This window comes from Taudactylus pleione, unplaced genomic scaffold (genome assembly GCF_031769625.1).
Source record: "Taudactylus pleione unplaced genomic scaffold, aTauple2 ptg000093l, whole genome shotgun sequence".
NCBI classification, from domain to species: domain Eukaryota; kingdom Metazoa; phylum Chordata; class Amphibia; order Anura; family Myobatrachidae; genus Taudactylus; species Taudactylus pleione.
This window is the reverse complement of record NW_028284495.1, coordinates 41,563,932-41,590,754: the sequence shown is the minus strand read 5'-3', so window position 1 is coordinate 41,590,754 and position 26,823 is coordinate 41,563,932. Positions and strand designations below refer to the sequence as shown.

At 45.9% G+C, this 26,823-nt stretch overlaps 1 protein-coding gene across 3 annotated transcripts in view; it reads right to left on the bottom strand.

Annotated features, from left to right (window-relative positions):
* SEH1L (SEH1 like nucleoporin) overlaps positions 1–14,711 on the bottom strand; it is a 62,093-nt gene extending 47,382 nt beyond the window's left edge. For all 3 annotated transcript variants that reach the window (XR_015878210.1, XM_088469724.1, XM_088469726.1), the window contains exons 1-4: positions 14,497–14,711; positions 13,928–13,978; positions 12,945–13,091; positions 6,169–6,380 (exon numbers count right to left, since the gene is read on the bottom strand). Coding sequence is in view for 2 of the 3 variants with exons in the window: in XM_088469724.1 (XP_088325850.1) it covers positions 6,169–6,380; positions 12,945–13,091; positions 13,928–13,978; positions 14,497–14,607 (521 nt within the window). In the remaining variant the exon portion in view is untranslated. The remainder of the gene's footprint in view (positions 1–6,168; positions 6,381–12,944; positions 13,092–13,927; positions 13,979–14,496) is intronic.
* Between the last annotated feature and the right edge of the window lie 12,112 nt (positions 14,712–26,823).

The following is a 26,823-nucleotide window of genomic DNA, read 5'->3' as shown; positions in this document are numbered from 1 at the left end:
CAACGTACAGTAGTCGAATGGAATAAGCGGCTAGCGAGAAAACACCCTCAGATGAGAAGCATCAGAACACTGTAAACTCAGCTGAAAACAGACCAAGCCAGACTGTTGGGAGAAGAGAACTCCTACCCGAATCCATAGGAGAAGGGCAGTAACCCGAGAAGAAACCTCGAGGAAACCGTACCAGAGTCGGAAACAGGAAGCTGCCACATTTTGCAGATAGCAGAATACCAGCACTGCTGGACATAACTCATATAGATAGAAGTATAACGATACCAATCTACAAAAACAGAGAGTCCACAGACTCCTCACAAAGAGTATACAGGGAGGTAAAAGTAAAGGCCGCACAGTCGCCCTGAACCCTTCTGGAAGTCCAAGTACTACAAAGTTGTTAACCAGCGGAAGGATGAGACCATAGAAATCTCCAACGAGTGGAGATCACCCTGGGCATGAGGCGGCTTCGAGAGGATTGAGATTACAATACTTTTCAGAGGGTCAGACCGCAGTACAACCCATTCTGAGAGCAGGAATAAACCAGCAACTGATACCCTGACGCTAAAGATAAAACAACGGACAACTTCCAACATGATGGAAGTGCATAGGCAGTAGTAACTGCTGGCCTGAACATAGCATGAGAAAAACCAGGAAGATACCAGTCAGGTACCTGTCAGTATGATAAAAATATCAACAGCTACTGAACAGGAAAACCACCAGGCCCCCTGAGTGGAACATAGTGACTGTCACACTTCTATATAAAGATGTGCAGTAGCCCAGAGATGTGCTTTGGTCCATAACGCCAACAGATTCTAGTAGAATTGGTTCTCAATGTTGTAACTATGCACCCACACTCCAGGAAAATTCTAAAGTGTAGAGCCAACTGATTAAAAGAGCGGATGGCTGCTAGGAAGCAGTAAGGGAGAAGAACTCTATGTATGTCAGTTTACATGAAATAGGAGCCTCTACCGAGGCATTAGTGGGTAAGCTCTCACCTGTGAGCGACCAGAAGCCCTCTGGCCGAAATGTAGAATGTCACTGACCTGTTCTATCGCAAAGCAACCCGCCACATTAGGAATAGAGAGTAGCTTCAGTGGGCTAAGACCAATGCCCTACAGCACGTACTTCAGTCTGGAGATGTGCAGTAGAAAATACTGTGGAAACTAGCAAAATGTTAGTGGAGACAAGAAGGTCGTAAAACAGGACTCTATACCTGAGCCTGTTCCATTAGAGACGTGTATCTGTAGATTATACTTATACCCCAAAAACGGTCTGCTAGTTTAAGTATCCTTACACAAATATTTACAATGTGTATTATGCCCACCAATCTAATATAAGCCAGGTCTGTCCCTGCCTAAATCGGTAGGTGGCCCTAGGCCTTCAAGATATGAATTGTACCTAAGGGCCCTTTAGACTCATTCTATTGAGATATGCGACAATAATATGGAGTACCGGAATCAATACTGAGAAGGGTACCTGTACTTAGACATAGAACTCGTTAGTTATCCCAAGCAAAGAAGGGAGATAGCAGTAGTGATAACCCCAGTAGGGTTAAACAGAAAACAGGTTTTTGTTTCCCAATTATTAGGAAATATACATACAAAGAAGGGGCGTCTTACAAGTTTGCTACCAAGTGCATCACTGTAATGATAATAGGTCCCCCGAAACGGGGCGCCATAGATATAGACTGACATGAACCGAGCTATATAAGTATATATCCTTATATACATGTGACATGTCTAGGGTCCATGCTAGAAGCAATGCCTTAGGGAATTGTGACTATCACTATGTAAGCTGCAGCACATGACTTTAGATTATAGAGCCACCATATAATATGTATGGATATAGCCTACAGCTTCTGGTAATCCCAGGCGGCTTCCCATGCGTGGTATTATAGGTAACCTAATGCTTGTGGAAGTATAGGCCTCCTACACATATACATGTATATACACACACAACCCAATCCCCCGGGAGAGATCGTGTTAAGCGGAGTTATTGTACCAACTACCGCATCAGGAGTCCAGCCTCCAATCGCAGCCTTCTATCAATATGCTAGGTATCAGACATAAAACTGATAAGAACAGATCCTACCCCTGCTCTTATGGTAAGGATAAGAAGCGATATCCATATATGTATATGCATACCTACAATACTGCACGGCTAGTGTGTGTGTGTCATATATATATATATATATATATATATATATATATATATATATATATATATATATACACATACATACACACACATACCATACCCGTGGCTTACTCAGCTACTGCGCAGGGGCAGGATATGTTAGCTGCGTGCTGTTTTCGAAGTGGGAATCAAGAAGACTACCTCAGTGCTGTGAGGCAGTAATGCAAACAACTACACTAGCCGCACGTTACTAACCTCTTCCTGTATGTGCTGCCAAAGGGAACACATGAGATATAAATAGATGCACATATGCATACCTTCTAAGGTAAGCACAGAAAGCTGGTGAAAGGTTTTAAGACCAGCCTATAATGTAGTATATGTGCTGCCACATATATGCATGGGAAGATACTGCCCCTATTTAAGGCGAGCCCATGTGAGGCATAAGCCTGGGGATGGGACGCCAAAATGTGCTAACCCTGGGTGAAGGGTATGCTATAACCATAAGTTCTGGCAGCAGCACCAGAACAGTAGAGCTAGTACACCATGAGGCTATGATACTTCACAGGCTGAGATACCAAGCCATTAGATTAAGCTAGGCGCCCTTTGTTATAGAACGAAGGGAAGCCTGCCAAGCGGCGCTGCATTGGCGGGACTGTCTCGCCAACCCCTCGCTTCTAGCTGTGATGCATCGACTGAACTGGCCTCTTTCAGAACCGCCTAACGTGGTGTTATGTGCAAAAGGGAATTGGGCTAGTGCCCATACAGCTAGCAACCAGCTATCCACTGTAGCTAGCACTAAACTCCTATTATACAAGGACAGGGCCTCCCCTACCTTTTGCGCTGAAGCACTCCCAGTGTGGTAGGCGTAAGAGACCCACGCTAAAGCACTCCCTGCTGCAGGTAGTGCACTGAGCTATACTGCTTGTGTGCAGGCAGTAACTACAGTCCTTAAAAGGAAAGCAGGGGGCGCTGTTTGTTCATGAATACCGCGCTGTGCGTGTGCAAACTGCTACACTTCAGTTAGCACAGCGCTGCTAGCCCCCTTAATAGTATAAAGCGGTGATGCTGTCCTGCTGTGACAGGAGTGTGATGGTCATACAGCGCTGCATCGGGGAGCTGCATTGTGCTGGTATAACGTAAGGCTATTAGCCCTATGTTCTAGCTAACAGGGAAGCCTGCTCAGCCCAGCCAGGAGCTGCGGGAAGCGGCATCTCCTCCTGAGATTTAGATGAGGAGCGTTGCTAATTTTTAAGATCAGCCTAAGCAAAGACAGTGCTGCCTGCACCGGGAGAACATACAAACTCCACACAGCAAGAGCCGTGGAGAGATCCGAGCCCTGCGCTGATACTTATTTGTAGCTAGCACTATATCCTACTTCTACTTTTGTGCTAGCAGCACTCCCAGCGTGGGAGGGGGAGGGAGTCGCATTAATTAACCCTGTTGCAGGAGTTAGGAGGCAGCCGCGCTCATTCAGGCGCTGGTCTGCACTGCACTGCATCTTTAACCAGCAGCAGGCATTGGTGGCTGCCCCGGTGGTTGGGCTGTTGCGTGCCCGCAATTAGGACCGTGAAGGGGGCGTGGCTTTGCCCCGAGTGCGGTCGCCATTTTAATACTGGGGGGCTGCTGCTGCCTGCTTTAGACGCAGCAGGATGCCCTCCCAGGTACCTCTGAGGTCCCTTCACGGGGGGACTAATGCAGAGTATGTCTGCGCAGCAGCGCTAACGGACCGGCAGACCGCGCTGCTCTCAGATGAGGGCTTAGAGCACGAGCCCGACTACAGATGGCACGGCTATTATGCATGACGCGCCCTTCCCTAAAATACCGGCTATCAGTGTGTGCGCGCGCGTGCACTGTAAGGCTCGCCTCTGCCCACTTACTAGGAAAAAGTGGGCTGGGCGTAATGTAGGGAAGACAACCTTCCTCCCGGCCCTTCTGAGCGGAGTACGGGAGCATCAGCAGACACATTTATAAGGCTGGGCCCTTGTTCTCAATAAGGAAAGCCTCTTTACGCGGGTACTCCTACACCAAGGATCGCGCTGCTTGTCAGCGCTGCCTCATGTAGAGGGACGCGTCTGGCCTCCTGAAGCCCGCCATTACACTACCAATGGCAGATGGCAGGACCTCGCCTGTGCTACACTATTTAGTGAGCAGCGGTGCGGCGTCTGTCATTTGTGTGATCTTACTCACACCGCCCAGCGTTTCTACTCCCATATAGAGAAGGGAGGAACAGGCGTCTCAGTGACAGTCACGGAATCACTGCCGCTTAACACACACTTGCAGGGGCCCGCGCTCCATCCCCTCGTTAATAGGAGGGGGATGGCTAGGAATAAGCCAGAGACCCGGACGCTGACTGTCGAGTGCAGCGGCAGGTCTCGTCAGCAGCTCCGACACTACCACTTTCACTGGCAGGGGGAAGGAGCCGTGTGTGATAGCCATGCAGTGTGCGCTGTCCCTGAGCCCAGCGTTTTGGCCCACCACTCCAACTAGTCAGGAGTAGTGGGATATACTTACGGACTGCTGCGGCCGGGTTGCTGGGCAGGGGGGCAAATGAGGAAACCCGGACACGAACCGGTTTCAGTTGTGGCGGGTCCTCATGGAGTCCGATGACTCTGTTTAAAGTCCCCCCTCAGGGTCACCGGACACAGACTGCAGTAGCCGTGTGGTGCCCTACCGGCGGCTCCCACGTAGCAGGCAGACTGCCACAGTAAGCAGCCTGCCTGTCCTCAGCTTGTTAAATAAAATAAAAATAATTAAAATTATATGAGAAAGGCTGGAGACAGCCTGATGTGCGACCAGCTCTCTCGGGCACATTCTAAAAACTGGGGCTGATGGGGCATAGAGGGGGAGGAGCCAGTCACACTTCTAGATTATTTAAAGTGCCAGGCTCTACTCTACCACCGTCTATACCCCACTGTCTTGAACTCCAGTGTCCCTTAGTGGATGAAGGAGAAACACTGAAGATATCGCTCATGGAGCAGATCGTCTAGTGTGTATCCACGTCTTCACTCCTTTTGTCCTCTACCTATGGTCTTCCATCGCATTTGTCTAGAGATCAGACATGCCCTTTGTGCACAGTGGGGGGAGAGTTTGCACCTGTTCTCTCTGCCTCCCAAGTTCAATTGTTAATCTGGGCCCACTCTAGCCAGAAGCCCATTTCTCAGATATACTGCTCTTTTTTGTCACAATTTAAGGCCACAGGGATGTGCTCCCTCAGATCTCAATGGGTCATGGACCTGGGTGTTTTGCCAGAAGAGGATTGGATGTTCCTACTGGGTTACCCTCAGGGTGCCATGGCATGTGACAGGTACCAGCAGATCCAGCGCTCTCTCTTACACAGAGTTTACTGGACCTGTCGTGCTTTATGGTCATTCCCATCTGGCCAGTCCCTACACTGATTCTCAGATAAATGAACTTGATCTGCCACCTTTGGCTCGAGCTGCATACATTTTAAACATGAAACTGGGTCCTGCCTTAAAGAGACAGGACCACACCCAGGGCTATCAGTTACTAAGCACCTGTCCTAAGGCAGGACCCAGTTTCATGTTTAAAATGTATGCAGCTTGAGCCAAAGGTGGCAGATCAAGTTCATTTATCTGAGAATCAGTGTAGGGGCAGGCCAGATGGGAATGACCGTGAAACGGTGGTCAGCTTAACAAATTATTGCAATATTTTGGATCCAACATTCCCTATGCTTAAAGGAGTTGCAGTTTGAAAAGCATGTGAGTGCTGAGTTTGTAAAATAAATATATATATAAAAAATTTTAATATATATATATATATATATATATATATATATATATATATATTTATTTTTTTTTATTTTTATATTAACATAATGCTAAAATCTATATTCAAAAAAAAGTCACAGCACCGAAATTACTACTAACGACAACCACTCTACTCTCCACAACTAATGTAATTTAAAGGCATATACATGCACACACTTGTTATAGATCCATTCTTGTTTTGTTGCGTTACAAACTGTACACACCACATTGCAGTCATCAAATTCAGTTGAACTAGGAAACAGCCCCAACTAACCTAGAAGGATTCCAAGAAATGCAACTGCAGCTCAGCTTGCAGGAGATTTCATGCTGCAGAGACCACTGACTGAGGTTCATGACATCGGGGGCCTCATACACTCTTACCACACCATCCGCAGAACAGGTGGCCAACATTAAGCCCATGTGTTTGGGAGCAAATTTGACATCAGTGACTGATGTTCTGCTATCCACGAGTGTAGTCCTCTTAACCTAAAAGGCAAGTCATGACAGATAATTAAGAGACCAACTCTGTTTTTGATATTGTTTTTCTTAGCACTGGTAGTTAAACATGAGGAAACAAGTTTTTCCTGTGTATAAAGTATAAAACATGTGTAGGAAGCACTAAAAACGCATTTAATGTTTAGGTTTGGTAATTAATATCTCCAATACAAATCTAAAATAGTATTTATTTATTACCAGTTATTTATATAGCGCACACATATTCCACAGCACTAGATTTACTGTGAAATGTTCACAGGTTCATATATGTGCCTACATGTACCCAATATTTTTCTAGTCAATAAATATATATTTTCATAAATTAAATGTTTTAATAATTGTGTAACTATCGGAACTGTTCCTTGCAGAAAGTAATAGGTAGGGTTTTCTTATCTTATATGCAGCTGAAAATAAGGAGATTGGGCATCTAAACCCTAAAAACTTCAATATACAACACAAATCCCTCAGGCGCAACAAAGAGTAGCCTACAATATGCAAGAAAAGTGATGAATATGCGATGTATTGCCGCGATCCCGCAACTCTGCATTCCAGGAACACAGAAATCCAACTTGTTGGATTTCGGCGATTTGATGTTCGCGATCAAAAAATGATCGCAATCGTCAAATTGGGGACATTTAACATGTCAAATGTCCGCGATCCGGCGACGGATCGCAGAACATCGATGGTGTGCGATTGGAAATTTCCGATCGCATCCCTGATCACGGCAATATGTTGCAGATGTATGGATAGAGAGAATAAAAAAAAAAATTATATATATATATAGATCTCTCTCTCTTTTTATTTATATATCTATTGTCATATGATTCATTCTAAGCTCTTACACATATTATGAACAATAATGATTTTGATCAAGTGGATGATAGCGTGTAATCTTATACCATTAGAGTGATTTTTAAAAACTATCCTGGCCAAAAAGCTCACTGCAGCTATGCAGGCTCCACTATTGGCACTAATCGATTTTTTTATAATATTGTTGAGAACTTGCATTTCAAGCCTGACGCTGAAGTCAGCGCCGTGATTTCCAGTATAGCTTTAGGTTTCCACGGCAACGAACACAGCTGGTGTTCCAGGCCAGGTAAGTTAATAACTATGACAGTTTCCGGTTTGACGAAATATAGCCGGAGTGCGTTCTGACCATATGCACGGCGTAGCAGATACTCCCCGGGACGCTTGGTTCACGTCTGACCCGATGTTTAGCACTACTGGCTCAAACTATGGTAGGCTCTGTCCATACAGAGAGTTATGTCACCGGGAATCCATCTTTATATTGACTGCATACATACATTTGCAGGTCTTTCATATTGGACGGCAGTGTTCATTGTATTTTAACATAAAGGAAATGGATGTGTGTTCCCAGTGCAACAAAAGGTATGATTCTTTTATTCTTTCACCTGGTTGCATCATGTGTGATATATATTATCTATACTTTTTTCACATCAACCTTAGTGTCACACACCTTATGAGGTGAATATACATGGGTGTGTGTATGCATGCATAGGACATGGTGTTACGAGTATGGAGTTACCCCGAGTTTGTCACATGACTCACAATAATTAATCACATTTCTTTAATACATATGTGCATATCTTTTGAATAAAATTATTCTTTTTTAATGGAGCCTGATAGACATGTCATAGGTTTTTCTTTCATCTGCAGTTCATATATGTCACCATTATATAATTTTATTGATCCATTTCATCTATATTATACGAGGTCTTGATAAAGGTTCATGTTAGAAACGAAACGTTGACCGGATCGTTGTTACCATGCATATGGAATATGTCAACCAAAGTATGATGTTCAAGCTAGATTAAAATTGACAGATTTTACAATATGGAGAGTGCTTCCTTCCTTTAGTGGATATCTACTGTTATTTAAGTGGCCGATCAGGTCACTGGGAGCACCCCAATGTTTTGCTTGGATGAGAGTGCAGGACACATTTGAAAAACAAAATTATATATATACAGTCAGGTCCATAAATATTGGGACTTTGACAGAATTTTCAGATTTTGTCCTCTATTCACCACCACAATGGCTTTGAAATGAAACAAACAAGATGTGATTTAACTGCAGACTTTCAGATTTAATTTGAGGGTAATTACATCCACATCAGGTGAACGGTGTTTAAAATATATATATATATATATAAAACATGGAGGGTAGGACATCTGAACTTTGCATATGTGTTTATACCGGCGTTAAACCAAAGTCAATCAGAAGGAGATCACTCCAACTACAAACTATCCAAAAACCAGAAAATGTGGACAAAGTATATACAAGAAAAGCAAGGTCATAATCACTTCTCTTCAAGCAACTGCTGTCTGCATAACCAGGACATTCATCACTGGACTGTTTTCTCACTATAATAATACTATAACAACACTTTTTAATTACTAATATTTGTGCTAGCTCCCTTTTTTCACAGATATCTCAAAGCAGTTTGTATTTGTACCAATTTTAGTTTCTCTCTAAAGCTGGGCATACACATGCAGATAAAATGCCTGTCAGACATTTTATCTGGCAGCATGCCAACCGCAGATGTCCACGGCATACACTGAGATTTCTCAGTGTATTTGCCAGACATCTGTGCTCCGCCCCCAGGGGAGGAGACATTTCCCTGTTCCTTCCATGGGAATACAAAGAGCGATGCAGACGACAATTTACCTGTTAAACATCGCATCGGACGGGCATGCTGGATAACCCGGCATGCCCGACCAAGCAATATTTAACTCTCGGTCACCCGCGCACACGCTACAATTATCGGGGCGATCCGCGGATATCGGGGAGATTGCCACGGTAACTGGAGCGTGTATGGCCAGCTTTAGAAATATTGTTTTCTATTTTCGTTCTTTGCCTAGCCTCATGTCATCTATCTTTTAATACTGTTTACTTTAATATTCAATTCTTCCCCATTTAATCTCCTTCCTCTGCTCAATAATAAACTCGTTATTGTGCAGACACGTTTTCATCCACTGTACGTTTACTTGCTTCTCTGCAATTCTCCCGCACTCTCACATTCACACTTTATTCCTGCATCTAGTTTTCCTCCCCCTATTCACCTCAGCCACACCATGACCAGGTTTTCTTCCACTTCCCCATTCACTCAGTGTCTACCTAATACTCTGCTTTGCGCCCTACTTCCACAGGTATCATTTCCCCCTTGTCTCCTCCTCCTCCTTCCTTTATCTCCTTTCCTGTCTGCCTTCCTCCCTCTCCTCTCCCATTATTCCACTTTTATGTTCTTCTACCCCACCTGGGTCCTAATACCCCACATCTAATCCCTCCTCCAAACCCCCTCTCCATGCCACATCACCCCACCTCCACCCACATTTCATTAAACTCCCTCCCTGCCCACCGCTTACAGATTCCCTTTCCAACACAATCTCTCCACTGCATTCATCTCAGTCACCCAAATAAATCTCACCTTCTCTCGCACAAATACTGTCCCTCTATCCTGTGCCCTCTGGAATGCCAGATCAGTCTGTAATAAACTGGTTCCCACCCATGACCTTTTCATCTCCAACTCCCTACATCTACTAATCATTACCGAAACCTGGATTTTACCACTTCTCCTGCAGCTCTCCTTTGGGGGCCTCACCTTCTCTCACACCTCTCGGCCCGGAGGTCGCCATAGTGGGGGTCCTTCTATCCTCTGAACCATCCCTTACATTCTCTACATTTGAAGTTCACTCTATACGCCTCTTCCAACCAGTACACCTGCAAGTAGCTGTCATTTACGGTCCCCCTGGCCCTCCCTCCAAGTTCCTTGATAACTTTGCTTCCTGGCTCCCTCACTTTCTCTCCTCTGACCTTCTCACTATTATCCTAGGTGACTTCAATATTTCACTTGATATACCCACAGAATCCTCTGCCTCCAAACTCTTTAGCCTCACATTTTTTGTTCTCTCTTAATGGCCCTCCTCACCCTCCCATGCGAGTGGGCATTCGCTTGATCTAGTCTTCACTCACCGCTGATATTTCAGGTTATTCCTACTCTCCATTCCACCTCTCTGACTATCACCTTCTCACTTTTAACCTATCCCTCTCTTCTTTCCCTCCTCTACCTCCTAAGGCCACCATCACGAACTGTAACATTGAGGCTATCAACAGTTTCCGTTTCCCCCTGCTTAACTCACTTCTCTCCTGCCTTGAACAAGCTGCTTCACTGTACAATGCCTCCCTTACTTCTTCTCTGGACTCTGTTGCTCCGGTGATTACTACTCACCCTCGCACTCCAAATGCACCAGATACCTGCAAAAGTGTTCAGGAGCTGCCAAGAGACAGTGGAGAAGATAACGATCTAAGGCAGATTTTCTCCATTTCAAATTTATGCTCTCATCCTATAGTGCTGCCCTTTCCCGCTCTAAACAGATCTATTTCAAGAACCTCATCTCCTCCCAGTCCTCAAATCCCAGGCATCTCTCCACCACCTTCAACTCCCTCCTCTGTCCACCCACTCCTTGCCTCCCCTCCTCACTCTGCCCTTGACATTGCTACCTACTTTACATCTAAAATTTATACCATACATCAGGACATCATACCCCACCAGTCTCCCAGTTCTAGACCGCCTCCTTTCCCAGATCATCCTTCCCCATCCATTTGACCTACTCTGACATCGTGCTCCCCTGTATTTGAAGAGAAAGTCAAGAAGTCTCCCACCCCCTCCCGTTCCACCTCCCCCCTTAACCCTATGCCTTCACATCTCCATCTTTACTTGTGCCTGTTCCCATCTTGCCCACCTCCTCAATCTCTCCCTCTCATCTGGCACAGTCCGTTCTGCATTCAAACAAGCGCTTGTCTCCCCCCATTCTTAAAAAAACCTACCCTTGATCCTAACACTCTCTCCAACTACCGTCCCATCTCGCTCTCCTCCCTTTTGCCTCAAAGCTCCTTGAGCATATGGTTTACAATCGCCTTAAAACCTTTCTTTCCTCCCACTCCCTCCTTGACCCTTTTCAGTCTGGCTTCCGTTCACTCCACTCCACTGAAACTGCCCTCACAGAAGTCAGCACCGACGATATTGCTGCCAAATTCAAGGGCCACTACTCTGGGTTCATTCACCTTGACCTCTCTTCTGCCTACGACACTGTGGACTACCATTCTCCTGCTGCAAATCATTCACTCCCTTGGTCTATATGACACTGCCCTCTCCTGGCTGTCCTCCTACCTCTCTGACCGGTCCTTCTCAGTCTCCTCTCGTGACTCCAGTTCCCCGCCACAGCCTCTTACAGTAGGTGTTCCCCAAAGTTCTGTTCTTGGACCTCTACTATTCTCCCTCTACACGTCCTATCTTGGTGAACTCATCAGCTTTTGGCCTGCATTATCATCTCTATGCTGATGATACTCATATCTATCTTTCCTCCCCTGACCTCTCCCCCTCTCTACTCACTCGTATCTATGTCTCTCTGCCATCTCGTCCTGGATGACCTAGCAATTTCTTAAACTTAATATGTCCAAGACTGAGCTGATCATTTTCCCACCCTCCAACATAACCTCACTTCCCACTATTTCTTTATCATTTAATTGCACAACTATCTCCTCTTGTCCCAAAGTGCGGTGTCATGGAGTTATCCTGGACTCCTCCAAACCACATATCCAGAACCTCTCCCAGTCCTGTCGTTTCCATCTCAAAATTATTTCCAAGATTAGATTCTCTCTCACCCAGGATGCTACTAAAACCCTCATACACTCACTGGTCATCTCCAGTTTGGACTACCGTAACCTCCTCCTATCTAGCCTCCCCAACTCCCATCTCTCTCTCTCCTCTCCAGTCTGTCCTCAATGCTGCTGCTCGGCTCATCTTCCTCTCCAAAATGCTCTACATCTGCCTTCTCTCTACTACAAGCTCTCCACTGGCTCCCTTTCATTTTTTAGAACCCATTTCAAGGTTCTCACATTTGCTTACAAAGCCCTCACCCATTCCTCTCCCTTTTACATCCCTTCACTCTCCTTTCTGCCAACTTCGGTCAACAAATGTTAGCCGCCTCACATACCAACTAATTACTGCCTCCCACCTCCAAGATTTTGCAGTGCTGCTCCCCACCTATGGAACTCCCTCCCTCGCCCCATCAGACTCTCCACAATCCTTCAAACGGGCTCTCAAGACCCACTACTTCATCAAAGCCTTCAAGCTCTCATCCTAACTTGCTGCTACATGCTGCTTCCTCCCTGTCTACCCCATGTGTCACACCTGTTTGTCTGCCCCTCCCCTTTAGAATGTAAGCTCTAACAAACGGGGCCCTCTACCCTCTTGTGCTTCTCCTTACTTTCATCTACTTCTTACTGCCCACTAGGGCACCCAACACTTGGTTGCTTACGCTCTGCTGCATATCTGGGTGTTATGGTCGTAACATGTAATTTAGCAATATTTATTATCCATGTCCTTATCCTAGATTGTATTGTACATTAAGTTGCTGGTCAAGTTAATTGTTTATGTACTTTGTAAGGTGCTGCGGAACACTTGTGGCGCCACATAAATAATAATAATTAGTCTGTCTAGTACTGGTATTATTAAAATTTCAAGAAGAGTCTTACCCAGTGACTCTGTCCTCGAGGTCTGTCATTTGATTCACCTACTATTTCTTCCCAGACAGCAGCCGTTCTGTCAAAAGAGCATGAGGCCAATACCTGCCCAAACTCTGGATGAGCCCAAGTTACACGCCATACAGATCCACTGTGTGTCTGAAGAGAAGAAAACAACAGTCATCCATTTACGGCAAGGGTGGCCAGACTTTTGGACTCGGTGATCCACTTTTAAAACGAAAAAAACTTTCATGATCTACAAAGCCTGGAAAAGGGGGCGTAACCTCACAGCAGGGGACGTGGGGTCTGTCCTGCTGAAATTACACAGTATCCCAAATTCAAATTACTACACACAGCAGCACAATCTTATTCACATTACACCACATAGTAGTTCCTTTATTCACGTTACGACACAGTAGTGCCCTTATACACAATGCCCACAGTAGTGCCCCTTATACAATGACCACTGTATTAGTGCCTATTAGCGATCGACCTATTGGCCAGCCCTAATTTACGGGACAAGTCTAAGGACAAAATAAATTTAGCAAATAATCAGAAAGCCATATTTTTAGCCTTTTACATAAATGAAAATTATATAATCAGAAAATGCTTAACTTTAGCTACTGCATAAAAATAACATTTGGGAATACTGCCCAGTTTAGTTTAGACAATATTGGTAAAAAACAGATAATGCATTGCCACTAAGGATCCAATGTTACATGTCACATTACAAAAGGATACATTTGAATAAATAATCGGGTTGATGTATCATGCATTGAAAATAGAAGTGGAGAAGCTGCCTATAGCAACCAATCAACTTCAAGGTAGCATTTACCAAGTACATCCTATAAAACGCTAGGTAGAAGTTGATTGGTTGCTATAGGCAACTTCTCCACTCTTAAGAAGGCTTGATACATTTCTCTCCCTTTCATAACAAAAACAAAATCTCCACCAGAGAACAAAAAAAACCCACAAGAAACTAGGGTCCATCTTACCTTCCAGCTTGCAGTACAATGCCAATCACCATTTTCACTTTTGTCCCAAACCTTCAAATAAAAGTGACAAATATTTTTGGCAATTTTGACAAGTACAATCCTATGTATATAATATAACACTGTATTTGCAGCACTCTCTCATTCGTTGTTTTCATGCATTAAAGAAATAGTTGTCACCCAAGAGCAGCAGGCCACACTTTTCAATGGTGGACCGAAAGTCTAAAGCAGGGGTTCCCAACCACGGTCCTCAAGGCACACTAGCAATCCAGGTTTTAAGGATAGCCATACCTGAGCACAGGTGACTTAATTAGTACCTCAGTTATTTTGATTTAACAATCTGTGCTTAGCATGGATATCACTAGGACTGTTATTGCGCCTTAAGGACCGAGGTTGGCAATCACTGGTCTAAAGGACAGAGCAATGCATGGGCAGGACGCATGTAAACAAACAGGCAGTAGTACCAAAGCTAGCTGACGTGTCAATCTGGGACTTCTAGTTCCACAACAGTTCATACTATCAGAATTCCACGAGTCCGTGCCACCACACATGTGCTCCCCGCCCTCACTCACTTTCACGCTCTGGTCGCTGGAGCAGGTCGCCATTCTTCTGCCATGGAAATCAAATGAGACATCGTGGATCAGATCCTTGTGATCGGCAGCTATACTGCGAGCTACGAACATGCCGACGGCTCAGAACTCGCACTAATACCTCAACTCCCGGCAGCCAACGTCATATGGTGATTCCAATTCTGTATTATACGTGTAAGGTGTACTGCGCATGCGTAATTTCTAGCCGCCTAATGCGTAGTCCAACAGCCGGGCTGCGCTCACGTCACGTGATATTGTTGTTGTGTCACGTGGTGTTGTAGTACTTTTGCTGACTGCCTGCTGTTCATGCGGGAGACTACGCATTCCGGCCAGGCGGCACCCAGCAGTGTCACTACCTCCATGCACTGCAGCAATGTCACCCGGCGCTTACTGTTTGTGTCCGTGATAAAACTACTTTTGACTGAGATCTGGTGATTAGTTCCCAAATTTGATGACCTAGAGCGTAGAAGACACAATAGGGATTATTTAATTAGTATAGACAGTAGCGCAAAACATACAGTATTATTAGGGATGAACATCGGAAACTAATGGTTGGCAACTATTATTGTTCCGGGCTCAATTAAATGTTTTTTACTTTCAATGCCAGGATTGCAATGGTTGCCACAACAGAATCTTGTTTTCTGATGTTCCACTTGGCAATATATACAAACGACAGCACGATTACGACATTGCAATCGTGCTGTCGTTTGTATACCTAGTGATGTGCCTAGACTGAACGTTCACTCGTTCAGTCCCGGCACATCCCTCATCCCCGCACATGCTGAACCTGACGAGATCGTCAGGTTGACCTGCATGTACGGGCGATGTCGGATGTCAGAAGCGACCAGCGGGCACGCGCATCGCTGGTCGCTTCTGACGAAAAATGCCCGATGCATGCGCAATTTGCAAGCGATTGCACGATAACAATCGCTTGGCTAAGTCGCTAAGTGGATACCCCCATTACAGTGACTATGGGCCTGATTCACCTTGGATCGCAATTCTGCTTATACGCCAGACCCTCCAACATTACGCCTTCCACTATGTACAAAATGCTCTGCTCCTGGACTTTCCTCTGCATATATGATTGCAGTCACATGTGTTGAATTGATGTGAAAAGGGTGTTTCAACACAGGTGACAGCAATAATCAATTAAGGGCCATATTCAATTTGGAGCAAAAAGTCAGTTATCGGCAATCATTTGTCGCCGATGATGTCATTTTCACTTATCTCCATATTCAATTTCAAAGACTTTTCACAGGTGCGAAAAGTCTTTGTAAAAAAACGGGGATAAGTTTTCACCACTGCATAGGCGGCGAAAAAAAGTTCAGAATTGGGGTTTTGGAGTGCAGAATTAAAAAAAAATAGCCTGCAGCCTTTGGAATGTCCCCTTTAAGTAATCTGTGTAAAAAAAAAAAATTAAATTAGCATTGGACACCCCTAAAAAAGTTGTTTCATTTTGGGAGCGTAAAAAAAAGTTGTGGGACAAACTTAAAAACTAGCGAAATTGACTCAGGGGAGGTCCCCAAGTATGCAGCAGGTGTTTTCTAGAATGCGGGTGGATTTTTGAAGAATTTTTAAAAATCACTTTAGGGACTTAAAAATATGCTTGCACCCATTTTCATGTACCCCAAATTTGATGGGACCTTGTTTTTCCAAAAACATAAAGCTAAATGCTTTTTTTTACCACTTCTTGAAAGACGCATTTATGCACCTGCTGCGGCTTTTTAAAAACCCCAATCACCTTTAACAGGCCAATTCAGGGGTACCCATAGTGATCCTCCATGTCAGACCATAAGAGTGGGCCTAAGAGTGAAGTCCAGGAGTGGAGAATTTTGTACCTGGTGGAAGGGGTTATGTTGGAGGGTATGTATAGGCAGGCACCGCAGTTGATAATATCAGCAGTGCCATTTAAATGTTTGCATTCACATTGTGATTGCATCCTGACAGACACCCACATCCCCTTACATCCGTATATTAGGGCAACATAGCGAAACAATCGGTAACATCGGACCCAGACACACACTTGCACAAGCCCTGACTTTACTCAGAATTTGCTAACAGCCACGCACGTTATCAGTGCTATGGCTGCTTATGGCCATGCAGTGGATAATTTATGCACAGGCACGCCTGCGTTCACCCGACCACCACTCCGTCACCACCCACAAACGGCACTTCGTGTTGATCACATTGTAAAGAGTCTGCGTACGCAGTACCGATGCAGGGTCTGGCTCGCGCACGCTGCGATGCATGCGCAGTTCGGATTAATCGACCTTTAGGCCTTCCTCTGGGGGTGTGTTAACAGAAGAAGGCCTAAAGGGCCAAAACGCGTTGGGACCCACACTCAATCTCCTGCATGATACTGAAATTTCCCTGAATTCCAAATCGCGTGACCGCTACCTGCCTCTAGAGCGCGCTCTACCCGGAAGAACATAGGTGCCGGACGATCAGCGCTGCAACGCAGAGGAGACTGTTCCACTCAGGACGAGAGAAGGAGAGGAAGGCACAGCAGTAACTTGGCTCACCCCCCACCGGCAACACCGCAAAACCTGCTGTACCAACCACGGAGCTACACCCCAGGTTGACGCTAAGCGGACCACCAGGACCAGGTGTGCTGCTTGTTGCGTCCCTGGAGAGAAACTCGGCGAACTCCAGACAGCCTGACACAGAGACTCCAACATACAGGTACCCCCGCACTTGTGTTACCCCACACAGTGCGATCATCCTCTACATACCCATCGCTTCACTTGTTGAAGAGGTGACTGAAAAGGATCAACTGAGGTTGGGACGCCACCTGTTGACTTCCTCTACTATATCAGCATAACCACATTACCAGTTTTACTTATCACGTGCATTGGGATTCACCTTCCATATTACTGTACCCATATTTTAGTTACCTCCATTATAACTTTGACTAGCAACAGTATAACCTATTGTATTTTGTTGTGGTTTTTACTACATTAAATGCTGTGTACTTCCACTATCTCTAGTCCATAGTGTGTATGACACATCAATACATCACAGGGTATTACGCCCACTGTGTTGTAGATATTACTCGAGAATCATCAGTCATATACTCCTTAAAATACAGTAGACAACACCAGTACAGCACCAGGGGGAGCGCATTAGATTATTATTGTTTACTGGTGTTTTTATGCATTTAGTAGAACAAGCAGAGATGCTCCAAAGAATGGAGGATAAGTCTAAATAAAATGACCTTTACAGTACTGGGAAATGGGTTGGTGCTATTTAATGACAATCATAATAAATGTACAGTATAACCAAAGAACAGTTTGATATGTTATAAGCCAGTGGTTCACAAATTAGGTCCTCAAGGCACCCTTACAGTTCAGGTTTTAAGGATAGTCATGCTCAAGCACAGGCGACCAAATTAGTACCTTAGTCATTTTGATTATACCATCCATGCACTAGCATGGATAGGCTTAAAACCAGGACTGTTACGTCGCCTTGAGGACCAAGTTTGCGACACCCTGTTATAGGGTAACTGATACTAAATGCAGCTCTCCGTTACAATACTGGTGTATTAGCCGATCACAATCAATATACTGAGAAACTCGAGAGTGTTAATAATATAGATGGGTAGCAGATCCTCAAATGTAAGCCATTCAGACACAAGTAGTAAAATGTAAACCGGATATACTACACAAGAATGTAGTACATCATCCAAGAGGATCAGGTTCAATATTATCCGAGGATCCCCAGTGATTGAGGGTTTCCTAGTGACAATTAACTGGATAATCAAGTGGAACTGCTGACCATGCTGAACCCACTGTAAAATTGCTTATGATTACTTATTGCTGAACCAGACTGGTTTAGATATTGTTGACTGTTCTCCTAACCTTCTCTTGTTTCCAGGATATTGTTCTGCCTGTCCCAAACTTGATCGTGACCTGGCTAGTCTGTTTGATGGCAGTTCTGACCTTTGGCCTGTCCCTGAACTTTGCTTTCTTAATCCTGTGAGCTCTTTGGCTGTTTCACACTGTTACTGCACTTCCAGTGTTACTAGCTCCACACTCAGTGCCGCCTATACGTATATGTCACATTCAGTTCAACCCTGGATATACCATGGGACATTAAGGATTTACTTAGAGCTTAAGTCCTGGGGGCATCTGAGTACCAGTGTGCATGTAAAGCATTAAGGAAAAGGCAACAGCTAAAGGTGAACTTCTCCCAAGTAACATCTACAGATGTGTCCACATACATCTATCTATATTCTGTGCAGTTCAAGTTGCATTACACATCAAGCGTGAGTGCCGTGTGACTCGGTAGCTCAGAGTGTCTTTTCATGCAATTTTTTTATCTTCAGATGCGCCTTATTCGCACAGCGCTGCAAATAAAACATAAGCAGCTTCTGTTGATTAAAATTATATGCGGAATGCTTTTGTTCTACAGTATGTGTGACCAGGGCCGCCATCAGGGGGGGACTGCCGGGTTTGGAGTCCCGGGCCCGGACACTAAGGGGGCCCGCCCGCTAGTACCCTCTGCTGCCACACAATAGAAGTGTGACTCTCTGCCCGCTCCTATTGCCGCCGGTGCCCGCTACCTCTATAGAGAGTGACGGGCCCGCTCCTAAGAGCGAGCCGCCCACTACTACCGCCCGACGCCACACATTAGAAGTGACCCATAGTGAGTCACTTCTCACATAGCTGCCGCACTCCCTCTCCACCTCGCTCCGAGTCTCCTACCTGCCGCAACTTGTGAGTCGGCGCAACGTGACGTCATGACGTCACCAGCGCTGCGCCGCCGAATTAGAATGGAGCCGCGCTGTGAGGACTGAGGAGGTAAGTGTAATTAATCTTTTATTTATTGCAGTATGTCAGTTGTTGCAGATGTGGGGAGTAGAGCTGGCTAGGGGACTGCTTTCTCCCAGGCAGCGGGGGAAGGGGGGCTTGAGTGGGGGCTGGGGGTGCCCTGCCTATTTTTGTTAGACCCGGGCCCCACAATTCCTGATTGCAGCCCTGTGTGTGACTGCAGATGTAGCCATGTTACAGTGTCAGCGGATGTGACACTGTAACAGTGTTTCGCATGCAGATAGACCAGCAGTTGCACACAGAACATAGGCATGCCACATATTTTAAACAGAAGGTGCTTGTGCGTTCTATTCGCACCGCTGTGCGAATAAGTCACATTTGAGGGTAAAACGTTGCATGAAAAGACACTCTAGAGAGTCACACCACGGCATGGCACAACTAGAAGGGCTATTTAACGAGCAAGGAGGCTAGATGTATGTGGACACATCTGTATAGTGCTTTGAAAATATTAACTCCCTGCAGATATTGTCTTGACAATATACACCCATAACATTAAAGCCACTGACAGGTGAAATGAATAACATTATCTTGTTACAATGGCAAGGGGTTGGATATATTAGGCGGCAAGTGAAAAGTCAGTTCTTGAAGTTGATGTGTTGGAACAGGGAAAAATGGGCTAGTGTAAGGACCTAAGCGATTTTGACAAGGGCCCAACTGTGATGGCTAGACGACTTTTCAGAGCATCTCCAAAACTGCAAGTCTTGTGCGATGTTCTCGGTATGCAGTGGTTTCTACCTACCAAAAGTGGTCCAAGAAAGGACAACCAGTGAACTAGCAACAGTGTCATGGGCGCTCAAGGCTCATTGACGTGTGTAGGGAGAGCTACTGTAGCACAAATTGCAGAAAATTTTAATGCTGGCTATGATAGTAAGTTGTCAGAACATTTAGTCATCACAGCTTGCTGCATATGGGGCTATGTAGCCGCAGACCAGTCAGAGTGCCCATGCTGACTATGTACTTAGCCAAAACACCTGCAATGGGCCCGCAAGCATCAGAACTGGACCATGGAGCAATAGAACAAGTTGGCCTGGTGTGATGAATCACACTTTCTTCTTCGGGGTCCATGGGGTCCACAGCCATTATGTTGGGGGTATATGGATGTATCCAGGCACCAAACAGTTAATTAAAGCTCTCGGCTCCCAGGATGCATCAGATCCTCCCCCATATACCCCGCCATCAGTTGTTCTGTTTGGTGCAAGAAGGCACCACACTAGCAGTGGGACTGCTGGAGCAGTCCCTAAGACAAGTTTTTTTTTTTTCTTTCCTGTGGGCAGATGGCACGGTCTGAGAGCTAAGCGTCTGATGAGAGACGCATGTGTCACCTGCTCCATCTACCCCCTGCCGGCGCCGCAACGCTGTTCTAACAACTGGTACTTTCGGCAGGGGCTCAGGCTCTGGACCGCGACCGAGTACAGGGGATGCAGGTGAGTGTGGTTGCGACGGCCGCTGTGTGGAGACTGGCCGGGGAACTGCTGTATTGGGGTGCCAGCGCCGTCTGCCTCCCTTCACTAGACCACCGGGACGTGATGTTCCTGACAACCATAGAAATGGTGGCGGCCATGTCAGTGAGCCGGGTGGATCCACACAGCGTAGGGGAGGTTTTGCCTCCCCGGCGTCCCCTCCCCCAACCTAAACTACGGCCCTCACGATGGTTTTCCGCGTTTTGGTTGCTCCTCCCAGCCTCCAGCCTTTATGAGTCTGCCACAGTTCACTCCTGGTGCTCTCCGTGGCTGGTTAACTTAGGAGGTGTTGGGTCAGTCTCTCTGTATGCCTCTCTCTGGGGACCGCTCATACAGAGCTCCATATGCTACTAAGCTTCAGGCTGTTCGTAGTTCATTGGGAGCCTAGATTGCATAAGCTCTGCTAAATTATATATATATATATATATATATATATATATAGTGACACAGTTAGGTTAGGGGGTCCCTCTCCTGGGTAGAGGACTCCTTCCTTTCACACACAGCAGCTGGGAAACAGTACGCTAGACTGGATGCAAGTACAAGCTGGTCGGCGCCAGTCTTTATTGTACAATGTCAGAAACAAACATAAAGAAAACATAAAGAAAACATAAACATAAATCCTAGCCCTGTCGGGGCACTAACTTCACAGGTAGTTCCCTCACTACCAGAACCTGGCAGGGCCTAATGCCCTCACCAGCAACAAGGGCACAGCACAACACTTACAGTTAGGTTTTCAAGTGTCTCTGAGCAAACTCCCTGTCTGCTCTCCCAGGTGAGACAATCAGCCCTCAATACACTAGGCTTATATTGGCCACTCTCAGGTGGAAACCCTAACAAGCCTGTTACCAGGCTAAGAGAACCAAAACCTGGAGTGGCCGTGGGTGGAGCCCTCCCTCTCCTCTCACCCACAACCCCAGGTCCCAAACCGGCTTTTCAAAAAGCCGAGACTCAAGCCTGCTACACTGCAGACTTTCTCCTGGAGGTTTAAAACACATAAGACAGGAATCTGGGACAAATGTACCTGCCACAGACCACTTTACCAATGATCCTATCACAATATATATATATATATATATATATATATATATATATGCATTGTTTGTGTTTGTGAAAAATTGTGTATGTTACAAAACGCTAACCTATCACTGCTATTTCCCTTTATAGCCCTCTGCTACAGGTGTGTGGGGTTGGGAGAGGCTTTTCACATGTATACTGGGTTCTGTACATAAGAAATCATTATGTCAAAGAAATCTGAAAGACAGGTGGCAGAGGTCCCCCTGTTGATATCTTGTATGGCCTGTAAAGTGGGTTTATCCCCTCAGGATTTTATACAAAATGGTCTCTGTGCTCATTGTTTTAAAGAGTCTCCACAGCAATCAAATTTGCTGGGTTCTGGGCAAGAGCCTCCTTGGGCTTCTTTTTCCCAGATCATGGCGCAGACGGCGGAACGGTTGGCGGTTCCAGTGGCCCCAGCGATGAGATATCCTCAGCCACTGCATCCGGCCATGTTTTTGCCCCCTATGATGCCATCCTGGATGGATATGTATGCACATACACAGGCTATACCTTCATCTTCATTTGCTTCTCAGCAGCAACCGCAGATGGCCAGGATGCAGCCAAAGGCCAGAAGGCGTTTGGCCGAACAATTGGGCCAGGACACGGATTCTGAGTCCTCTGAGGGGGACAAGGAGGCACGGATGTCCTCTCAGGAGTCTCTTTCAGAGGAAGAGGGAGATCTTTTTCCTGTGGCTGATGTCCCGTTTTTAATCAGGGCTGTTAAAGCAGTGTTGAATATTGATGAGGAGGAGCCGCGGCTAATAAAGGCGCCAGTATTTAAGCGCCAGAGAGTAATAAAAGCAGAGTTTCCCGGATCAGAGCATTTGTCAGAGCTCTTGGTGGAAGCATGGAGGGTTCAAAGATAAGAAGTTCCATGTTACCAGAAAGATCACGGCTTTATACCCTTTTCCTTCGGAACAGTGTTCTAGGTGAGAGGTCCCACCGTCGGTTGACACACATGTGGTACATTTGGTCAAGAGTTCCATTCTACCATTGCCATCTGCTTGTTCCCTTAAGAACCCCACAGATAAGAGACTGGATAGTTGTCTGAAGACAGTTTTTTCAATCTCGGGGACAGCCACCCGCCCAGCTATGGCTACGGCTTGGGTTGCCAAAGCCATCGAAGAATGGATGAAAACTTTAGCGGAATCCCTGCCAGTATTATCTAAGGAACAACTGGAGATTGTTGCTTATGTCAGGGAGGCTTCGTCCTATTTGGGGGAAGCAGCATTGGATGCGGGGATACTATCTGCCAGAGCATCAGCTGCCTCTGTGGTGGCGCGTAGAGCCCTGTGGTTGAGGGATTGGAAGGCGGATTCTGTGCCCAAGAGGGCTTTAGAGTCCCTTCCATTTGAAGGGGGCATCCTTTTCGGCACGGAAGTGGACAAAATTGTGGCTTCCGTGGCAGCCTCTAAAGCAGCAGGGCTACCCTCAGCATCGGTTCCCAGACAGAACTTCTTCCTTTCGGCCACATGGGAAGGTCAGAGGTCAACCCTCTGCTAGAGCAAGCTTTAGCAGAAAACCACTACCAAAAAAGCCCTGGCAGAATAAACGACGGGTTCCAGGTCCCAGGATAAGCCTGTGGCCTGATGGGGCGGGCCTCCCACTGGGGGACCACGGGATAGGAGGCCGACTTCTTTGGTATTCAGACACTTGGCATCTCACAACAACAGATGCCTGTTGTAGATCCGGCACGGGGCCCGGGGTATTAACTAAGGAGTGCAGGAAACAAGGAGGCTTCAAGATACAACTCATAGGTAATACAGGTACTGGCAGAATAGAGACACTAGGGACCACGGACTGGAGCAATGCAAGGATACTAGAATTGTAACAGGAACCCAAACCACTGGGCAGCGTCTCACCTAATGGTCCAAGGACCAATCAGACCAGAGAACTACTCCAGTGACAAGAAGAACCTCAACTCAAAACAGTATAGTACTGATAGTCTGGACCTTGGAACCAAGCCAGGAATTGGAGTCTTATGTAACCAGGGAAGAACTAATTAAGCTATATCCCTGGTACAGCTCTGACGCGAGACCTGGACCATAATCCGGAAGAGGAACTCAGGATACAGAGACACTTCAGACACACACAGTACTGAAAACCTTGATGCTAAAAGACTGTGACCCGATCATGCCATCCAGACCTGGAACCCAAACACTGGCTGTCAGCCCAAGACAAGAGCACACACAGTACAGGATAACCAAAATAGTCTTAGATTAAGCAGTAACCCACTATAGCCACAGAGTGTAGTGATACTTGCAACACAGGGCCTGATTCAGACTCGCTCGCTAGATGCGATCGCTCGCATCCAGCGTATGCAAATATTTCAAAGTGACGACATGGGAAGTGATCGCTCGCCAAGGCATAAGCACACCCACTTTGGCTGTGCGAGCGATCACTCTGTGTATGCAGACACACATTAGCGTATGTTGAGACACCCACTAGTGCACTTCATCTCCAGGAAGTGTATTAAAACATTGGTACATCGAGCACCATCAGAAGCTAACGCAGCGCTTGTGGTTGCCTTACCCTGTCGCAAGCACTACGAGGACTTCAGTGTAAAAAACAGGCATGTGACGTGTACTATGACGCTGCCTGATAATTATTCACACCTTAAAAACAGCGTTGAAACACCGAGGCACACCAGCGTTCGCACCTCCACACCCCCGTTATTAGTGTCCTGCCCGTTACCACCCACAAACGGCCTCTTCTGTCACTCATTTCACTGGGCTGTCTTTGCTGGGTGAGCGAGCGGCCTGCGGTAGCACAGAGTAGTTCGCACAAGCGCAGAACGAGGCGTGCGCATGTGGGTTCGCAAACCATCGAGCGCACAGTACTAGCGAGAGGGTCTGAATCAGGCCCACAGTCCAGATGATGCCTGCACAATGCAGAGTGGAATCCATGCAGGTGATAGGATGTGCGGCAATAGCAGATGGTATGTTCCCACTGTTACACTGGTAGAACTGGAGCTGGAAGCAGTCTGTGTGCAGCGTGGGAGCCACAGCGCTAATAGATGGTACACAGCGGTAGATGGAATGTAGACGATGATCAGTCTGTGTGTGGCATGGAAGCCGCGGTGCTGAAAGATGATATACAGCATTAGATGGAATGCAGACAACAGCAAGCAGTCTCTGTGTTCCATTGAAACCACGGAGCTGAGATGGTATACAGCGGCGATGGTAAGCAGTCCTGGTGGTTATCTGTATGCGGCATGGAAGCAGACTCTCCAACATCACCCCTTCCATCCGGTACGAAAAGCACTGCACCTGGATTTCTCTCTTAATTGATGATTGCAGCCACCTGTGGTGATACACCTGCCTCATCTATTAACAAGCTCAACACAGGTGTCTGCAATCATTAATTAGGTGGGAAGCCCAGGAGCAGAGCATTCTGTACCGGATGGAAGGGGACATGTTGGAGGATAGGTGAAAGCCACAGTGCTGAGAGGCAAACATCGATGGTACAAGTAGCTAATAGTTGAGTTTCAGGAAGGAGAGTATCCACAGGAGAATGTTTCTGGAGACATTGAGCCTGGAACGATTCTCAGGAGGGAACACAGTTGTTCAGGCCATGAGTTTTTCCTAGGCCTGGAAATATATAGGGAGTGGTAATAGGTAATTGGTCTGGCTGACCAGGTGAGCAGTAATCACTGGGATAATCTGTTGGAGGTTTTAGACACAGCAATTAATGAATGTTTAACAATGTATGGGCGGCTATGACCACGATTCGTGACACTCACGTGAGTCATCACTGCAGGAGGAGGTTAGTTGTAAAGACTGAGAGATGTGTTATGTCATCTCTAGCCTGAGCCCAGCTGGGTTCTGTTAAAGATTGTAACTGGGAAGGCCAGCAATTTGTGGCCTGCTGAGAGTTGACGGCAAGCCAGTGGTATCCGTGACTGCTGCTACTGACACCTTTTAAAGCTGGTCACACATCTAAAGATTATCTGTCCAACCAGCCAACTAGTTGATTGGTTGGAATGAAAATCTGGTAAGGTATAAAAGCAAATGACAACCAGCAATTTGCTCCCAAACGCCGGAAAATAGGCAAAAACTGTTGTTTGAACAATTTTTTTAGATTAAACATTTAATAAACTTGTCTGAACAACCATTTTCATCTGTTTTCTGGCATTTAGGAGCAAATTGCTGATCATCATTTGCTTTCATACGTTACCAGATTTTCATTCCAACAAATCAACTAGTTGGCTGGTTGGACAGAAAATCTTTTGTTGTGTGGCCAACTTTATTGTTGAAGTTGATGCACTGCTATGGAAACTGAAGCTAGAGGACTTGTTGCAAGTGAACCCCTATGATAATAAATTGTGCCCGTCTACTTTCTTTTTAAGATAATACTCTGCTGAATAAGGAAATTATAATGCAGGAAACAGAGAGCTTTTAGCCATTAAGTGGGCCTTAAATGAGTATAGATACTAGTTGGAAGGGACCAGATAGTTTATTACAGTGTTTACTGAACACAAGAATTTGCTTTATATCAAGTCAGTTAAAAGGTTAAGGGGTCTATGTACTAAGCCTTGGAGAGAGATAAAGTGAACGGAGCTAAAGTACCAACAAATCAGCTCCTGTGATTTTTCAAACACAGCCTGTAAAGTGACAGGAGCTGATAGATTGGTACTTTATCTTCATCCATTTTTTCTCCAAGGCTTAGTACATAGATCCCTCAGTCCCTTTAACATCATATATAGAGCCAGATCTAAGAACCTTAAGGCAGATGGTCACTCCAGAATCTACCTTCAACAGCATGCAGATCCACCTCTTCTCCCCATAACCTTGCCTGGTATTTTTCCTGGCCTCACTACTGTCCTGTCACTGCAATTACACTTGGCCCAAAGTCATGTTCCTGTACAAACTCCTTCAACAATTCTCTTTGTCCCTAGAAATCCTAGCTGAGCTGGCTTAAGTGATGCCCACAATTGTAAGACTTCTGGGCATCCAGGGGTCTCT